We start from the raw sequence: 7728 nt of genomic DNA, 5'->3' as shown, positions 1-7728 counted from the left end.
GCGGTCCGGACTCGTCCTTCGGCAACGCGCTCGATTTCTGGGCTTCCGGGAGCCTCGCCGCCGGCCTGAACGCCTCCTCGAAGCCACGGAGCTTTGACCCCCCGGGGACCTCTCCTGGTGTCTTCAAGAGCGCGGGAGTGAAGGACGAAATATCCGGGCGCTCAAAGGCCAATGCCGAAGAATCAAAGGCCTGGGAGGGTCCCGCCGGCCCTTGCGAAACATCCTGATCTGCAACGGGCGACATCTGAGCCACGTAGGCGCCGTTTCCTTTGCTTCTGGTACAGGTCGGAGGCACGTTTCGGACCCACTGGAAGCTGCCGCTGGGCTGCTGGGAGGTTGCGGGGACCTTCGGCCCTCTGAATAACGGAAAGCGAGGGACACTGCTGTTTGCCCAAAACTCCAGGGCCATGTTTTCTAAAGGACGCTGTGGCTCTGGACGAGGAGGCTGCCTGTCGGGCAAATTCGTACTGTTTTCCGCAGATCTGGGCACAGACAAGTTCCCGGGATTTATTATGGTATACACACTGGAAGGAGCGGCGTTCTTCGGACAAGGATGAAGATCCTTTGTCGCTTTGTCGCCGGCGTGTTCGAGGGGTGCAGCGGTGCTTGCGGGAGTGCGAGACACCGGGCCGCGTTCGGAGGCGGACGGCTGCAAGGAACCCTTGGGGTCCGATTCGGACGGTCCCGCAGAGGACGATGGAAGCTTCTGGCTGACCAAACTGCTCACAATACACCTCAGCAGGTTCCTGTTGGGCAGGAGGGAATTATGGGGGGCTTGAGGTTCAGGGTGAAAGGCGACCCTCTCTGCAGTCCTCAGACCGCCGGGTCCGGGCTGGACGCGCGAATCCTGCGGAGGCAGCGGCGAGCTCTCGCATCCCTCGTCGTCCTTCAACAACCTGAAGCTGTGGTGCATCTCGTAGTGCCGGCGCAGCGACCGGTAGTCAGAATAACTCTTGCTGCAGCCCTGTTCTATGCACAGGAACGGCTTTGTTTTTTGGTGCGTTAGCATATGGCCGCTCCTGAGCATTAAAGACAAAATCTTGGAAGAATCGATCAGAACGCAGAGAAAGAGGGCTGATCTTAAACATGTTATTATTACAAAGACGACTGCTTCCCGTCTCGGGTAATGCAGTTTTCGCTTATTACCGATTGCATACAAACCAAGTTTTGGTGGTGGTGGTGATCCCAGGCTCAGCTGCTTACCTGGCAGAGGGGCTGGCTGGCTGGCTGGAAGACCTATGGTCCCCCAAGGATTTCAGCTGCCTCTGATCCTAGTGGGCAGAGGGGAAACAGGTGGCAGGCCAAGGAGAGGAAGATTTGAAGAAGCAAGGTCTAGGAAAGCAGAACGAAGAGGAAGTCATCCTTGAGGATGAGGTGAAGAGAGGCTACAAACAGAAGGAAGAGAAGAGGAAGAAGAAGAAGAGACGAGATTGGATTTATACCCCTCCCTTCTCTACCCAAAGGTGTCCCAGAGCGGCTTACAAACTCCTTTCCCTTCCCCTCCCCACAACAGACACCCTGTGAGGCAGGTGGGGCTGAGAGCTCTTGACAGAAACTGCTCTTTTTCAAGAACAGCTCTTATCAGAACTACAGCTTGCCCAAGGTCATCCAGCAGGTGCAAGTGGAGGAGCGGAGAATCAAACCCGGTTCTCCCAGATTAGAGTCTGAGCACTTCACCACTACAGCAAACTGGCTCTCCCTCTCTGAAGAGGGAGAAAATACTGCTGGAGAACACAGAGAGACAGACAGACAGACAGAGACAGAGACAGAGAAGCGACAGGGCCTGTGGACAGGAACTTGAGAAGTGAGGAAGGCTGACGTTCACAAAGATTTGAAACCAAGGTCTGATTCTCATATCAGTCTCAGTGCCTAGCTGCAGGGAGAGACTTTTATGATGGGACCAACGCTCCCTCTGAGCTGTGGAGTCTTGTGAGCAAAAATTCTACTTTCTGAGCTACTGCCATTAAAGTTGTCTTACAAACTCCTTTCCCTTCCCCTCCCCACAGCAGACACCCTGTGAGGCAGGCGGGGCTGAGAGAGCTCTTGACAGAAACGGCTCTTTTTCCAAGAACAGCTTTGATCAGAACTACGGCTTGCCCGAGGTCATCCAGCCAGGTGCAAGTGGAGGAGTGGGGAATCAAACCCGGTTCTCCCAGATTAGAGTCCGCGCACTTAACCACGACACCAAACTGGCTCTCTGGGAGAAGAAGGTGACCATCGTGCCAGGTGTCATTGGAGCCCTTGGAGCAGTGCCTAGAAGTCTCAAGAAACAGCTGGACATTCCGGGCGTTGAGCAAACAACACCGGCTTGGCTCCAGAAGACAGTGAGTGTTGCTTAGAACAGCAAGAATCCTGCGAAGATGCATCTGCAATTCCCAGGAATTTGGCTAGCTCTTGAATTGCAGAACACCATCTACCAGTCAAATATCTGGCTGTGACAATTCTTCTTCACCACCATCACCACCACCAAAAACACAAGCTGGACTGTAGTTACTAGAAGCAGCAGACGTTATTAAAGGAAAGCAGTTTTATCCCGTGCTCTGTAGAGGGGGGAAGAAAAGGATTAAAACAGAACACCGTGACAATCCCACTACATCTTGCTGAAAACACATTTCCCATAGTGCACTGCTTTGCTATATGAAATACACTGTCCCTTGGTAAAACCATGAACAGCATACCCACAAATTAGTCACCCATGCCAAGGGCTACTGTCTTCACTAACACCCTCAACCCCATTTTCTCAGAATTAAATTTCCCCACACATTGCAAAACAGGTTTAGAAACCTCTCTCCTATTCTGTCTCTAAAACACTTTCAGAAGGAATGTTTCCGTAAAACCTAAAATCTTACTATGCTACAAAGCTACAAAGGATCGCCTTTCCCCACGTGTCCCCCAGAGAGCACTGAGGTCAGGGTCGCAAAACCGTTTGGCCCTCCCTGGACCGAAAGACGCCAGACTGGCCTCGACCAGGGCCAGGGCCTTCTCAGTGGCGGCTCCACACTGGTGGAATGAGCTCCCGGAGGACATCAGGGCCCCGCAGGACATTTACAGTTATGCAGGGCCTGTAAAACGGAGCTCTTCCGCCAGACCTTCGACCAGGAGCCGCCACTAAGAACACCAATAACATCAACAATACTAAGTGAACTGAATAATACTAACTAAATATGCCGCATGCCGACCGGGGCCATTTTTGGGGAACATCTATCACGGCCAACGGGTTGTTACTGCTACCAGAACTTTATTTTTCATTTTATTCTATTTATTGTGAGCTACGACTTGGTATGGTTTGTGTTTTATATTTTTAATCCTTAATGTAAACCGCCCTGAGCCTGCCTGCGGCGGGGAGGGCGGGATAAAAACTGGATTAATAAATAAAATAAATAACAAACTGTTGGCACCCGAGGCTTTGCGCCTCTCGTTGGTGTTCTACGCAGCACTCTCACCTCCTGGATGCGACACAACTCCACCACAGTTTCTGGTGTTTCCTTAATTGGAAGGGGCGGTGTGTCTTAAACGAGACGTTCTCTCTGTGGGTGCATCTGTGCCTGGTGACCGGGGCCATTTTTGGGGAACATCTATCACGGCCAACGGGTTGTTACTGCTACCAGAACTTTATTTTTCATTTTATTCTATTTATTGTGAGCTACGACTTGGTATGGTTTGTGTTTTATATTTTTAATCCTTAATGTAAACCGCCCTGAGCCTGCCTGCGGCGGGGAGGGCGGGATAAAAACTGGATTAATAAATAAAATAAATAACAAACTGTTGGCACCCGAGGCTTTGCGCCTCTCGTTGGTGTTCTACGCAGCACTCTCACCTCCTGGATGCGACACAACTCCACCATAGTTTCTGGTGTTTCCTTAATTGGAAGGTGCGGTGTGTCTTAAAAGAGACGTTCTCTCTGTGTGTGCATCTGTGCCTGGCGCTAAGATCTCTGCAGCACCAGTGAACTCTCATTTGGGGAGCGGTGGCACAGAGGATTTATCCTCTGGTTAGTAACATCTGAGCTGAACAGTACGGCTGTCAGTTCTAGCCCCGTGTTGGTGTGAGCTACCAGCCTTGTCCCTAGCACGCCGTCCACCCAGCGGTTCAAAAGCTTCGGCGGGTAGATAAAATGGGTACCACCCCTTAGAGAGGGTGGGCACACCAAAGACCCCCCCCCGGTGGGGGAGGTCTTAGCCGGCGACTGGAATGTTCAGCTCACGAGATTGTAAGCCTAAGAAAAAATCTCTTCGACTCCGAAGCCTGTAATGGCCCATTCTGGCCAGGCGGTGGCAGTGCGGTGCTGCAAGACCTGGAGAAGCTGACGTCATCTAGCCAAGCCAAAGTGACGCCGACGGAATAGTCTAACCCTGCAGCTGAACAAACCCTCGCCGACTGTGAATGTGTGTGATTTAAAAGATATATGTTGTCCTCCCTTACCCCCATAAATCATTGTTAGTCCCGTGTTGAATGAGTAACTGTAAATCGCTCAGAGCCAGCAAGCTCTGCAGGATTGAGCGATTAATAAATTGAAAGATGATGATGATGATGATTATTATTATTATTATTATTAGTGCATTTAAACCGGTTCTATTGGCAAGCTGATACCTACAGGTGGTCCTGCCGCTTAAACGCCTTGGTGCAGATCTTGCAGATGTGTTTCCTCTCCTGGCTGTGAGTCACGTAATGTTTGCTGAGAGAGCTGCTGCTGCTGAACACCTTCCCGCAGAGGCTGCAGTCCAGGAAAGGGGTTTGGGGGGAACCCTGCTGGTGTCTGCCTTTCCTTCCGCTGCCAGAACCGGATCTGCCTCCTGGCTCCACGTCTTTCGGCGCCGAAGGGTTGGGGAGCCCCAAGTCTAAACGAGTAAAGACAATTTCTTAGCTCACAGGATCGGGTGTAGGGTAGCTTAAGGAGTTGCTGGGGTTGAAATCTCAGCCATAACCAGTGTTCCCTCTAAGCTTAGTGTGAGCCAGTTCACAGTTCTTTAGCCTCCAGCTCACACATTTTTGTCTCAGCTCAGGAAGGAGGGCTCCAGAGCAAACTAATTTATGCAGCAGCCATTGTTCCCTCTAAGCTAAGCTAGCTCACAGCTTTTTAGCCTCCAGCTCACACATTTTTGCCTTCACTCAGGAAGGATGGCTCCAGAGCAAACTAGTTTAGGCAGTAGCCCAATCGCTCACTCACAGCTTTAGTGCCAGTCGCTCACAAAGTAGAATTTTTGCTCACAAGACTCCACAGCTTAGAAGGAACATTGGTCATGACCACATTAAGCCACCCCACCAATAAAATATGGGCTATTAATTCTAACCTCTCACAGGATTGTTCTAAGGCTCGCTGAGAAGAGCTGTGAACCCTCAGGAAAAGTGGCATGCAAACGGCAAAGGATTGCTTCCTATATTTTCCAAGGTGAGAGGCCTGTGTGCAAATGTGGGGGGGGGAGTTAAATGGAGAGGAGGAGGCCTAGATGGGAAAGGTTGCTATAGTTGCAAAAGAAAACCCCTCAAAAATCCTCTCCGCCCCACAAGCAGACTTTTTATGCTGCCCAGTGGTCAAATCCAAAGTTCATGAATCCGTCTGTTCATGCAGGCTATTAGTTCAGGGGTGTCAAACTCATTTGTTTCAAGGCCAGATCTGACAAAAGTTAAAGGTTTCCCTTGCTCGAAAGCCAGTCGAATCCGACTCTAGGGTTGCGGTGCTCATCTCCGTTTCAAAGCTGAAGAGCCAGCGCTGTCCGAAGATGTTTCCGTGGTCATGTGGCTGGCGTGACTAGACGCCAAGGTGCACGGAATGCTGTTACTTTCCCACTGAAATGGTACCTATTTATCTACTTGCAATTTCTTGCTTTCGATGACACTTTTTCAGGCCGAGCCATGTGTGCCGTAAAATCTAATGCGGGGTACCGGAGAGGTAAACTTTATCAAGGACACAGCCAAACCCAATGGACGGTATTATTTTTAGTCAAAAGTCAAACATGCTTAAAACATTACTGCTCTTAACAGTATTTCCTCTCAGTATCTCCCCGTTGACCACCCTCTCACTTTCACCACTCGTTACACATTAGCACTGGGACAGTAGACAAGGACATAATGCGCAGCCTCTGTCGTCTGTCACGGGCCGGATCGGAGCCCTGGATGGGCTGGTTCTAGCCCACGGGCCACATGTTTGTGCCTGAATGGGAATACATAATGATTTTTTAGTCCAGATTATTCATATACTTATATTTTTCTGCTTTTATGAATGTTTAATGTTAAGGTTTTATTAGGATTTAATAAAAGCCTACTAAGTGGTAAGGCCTCCCTTTTGTAGGTTAGAGTGTCTTTCTAGCTGATGCTGGAAGACAAGAAACGACGTTCTTTCCCCCCCCTTTTAAGTTGTTTGGATGGAATAGCTATCTAGCTGTATGGTGTTCTTAACAGGCCTTTGGTGCAGTATTGCTGGTACAGCAGAAGATAGGTTTTTCCATACATGTATTTGCTTGAAGTATAGAGTTCATGGTTTTAGTTGTTTGGGGTAAAACTCTGCAGTGTCTGGGTCACCACGAACTTTAGTTTCACATCTGAAAACAACACCTTTTTTGGGGGTATGAAGAATCCTTGGGTATTATTAATAAGGTTAGGTTAAATAAACATTTGAGCGATCATGTAGTCACACCTTTACCTGTAACTGACCAATGAATGAATGAATGACTACTCAAATGATGCCTTGTCATTTTGTGACCAATTATGATTTCTGGATGGTATCTTTCTGACTATGTCGTTCTGGGTATAAAACTTCATGTACTTCCTTATATTTCTCAGAAAGCAGTCAATGTTTCAAGAACTTCCTCCTCATTGGCTTTCGTTGTTGTTTTTTGGCTTGGGAATATATTTGTACAACATGTTTGACACCAATGCTCCCTTCTAAGGTGTGGGAGTCTTGTGAGCAAAACTTCTACTTTGTGAGCTACCAGCATTAAAGTTGTGAGTGGTTGATTTGGCTACTGCATAAATTAGTTTGCTCTGGAGCCCTCCTTCCTGAGCTAAGGGGAAAATGTGTGAGCCGGAGGCTAAAAAAACTGTGAGCTAGCTTGCACTGACTCAGCTTAGTGGGAACAGTGTCATTAGGTCTTTACAACAGCACTGAAATCCTACGAGGTTATCAGCCTGCAACTGCCAAAGCATCTGCCTCTGTAGCAGAACCTCTGGTTTCACAGCTACTCCAATTCTGCTGCTTCAGCACCAAATCGAGTGCTGAGCTGATGAACCCGTGCAGCGAAATAAGTTAGATTTAAGGAAGCAGCCATTTCCTCCAAAAAGGGGACTGTAAGAAGGCGGGCCTTCTTACAGTTAATTCGGCGTTATTAAGCCTAGCCAATGGGAGCTCAGTCTTGACCCATTATCAGCATCCATCTGCCATTCTTACTGGCACACCACTGCCTGCGTGCCTCTACATGGTGCTGATTTTTAAAAAACAAAATTGTGTCTAAACTCTTCTACATACATTAATACCCCCCCCCCCGCATTATTGCTGCTTTCTTTGTTTAAAACATTTCGCGAAGAGTCGGACTCGACTGTGCAACTGAACAACAACAAAAAAGAGTATTTATTTATTTTATTTTATTTATATTTACATTTATACCCCCGCCCACCCTGTGAACAGGCTCTGGGCGGCTTACAGGAGACGGCCGACAGGCCGAGACAAATAAAACAATAAAGATATTAAAATCCCTTTAAAAACAATCTTAACAATTTCCAACTGGTAAATCA

At 48.7% G+C, this 7728-nt stretch overlaps 1 protein-coding gene across 1 annotated transcript in view; it reads right to left on the bottom strand.

Moving 5' to 3' along the window:
* ZNF541 (zinc finger protein 541) overlaps positions 1–7728 on the bottom strand; it is a 39742-nt gene that overhangs the window by 29740 nt on the left and 2274 nt on the right. The window contains exons 2-3 of the mRNA XM_015419028.1: positions 4595–4838; positions 66–1019 (exon numbers count right to left, since the gene is read on the bottom strand). Of these exons, the coding sequence (XP_015274514.1) occupies positions 66–1019; positions 4595–4838 (1198 nt within the window). The remainder of the gene's footprint in view (positions 1–65; positions 1020–4594; positions 4839–7728) is intronic.

This window comes from Gekko japonicus, unplaced genomic scaffold (assembly GCF_001447785.1).
Source record: "Gekko japonicus isolate JY-2015 unplaced genomic scaffold, Gekko_japonicus_V1.1 scaffold4079, whole genome shotgun sequence".
NCBI classification, from domain to species: Eukaryota; Metazoa; Chordata; class Lepidosauria; order Squamata; family Gekkonidae; genus Gekko; species Gekko japonicus.
This window is presented reverse-complemented; position numbering and strand designations above follow the sequence as displayed.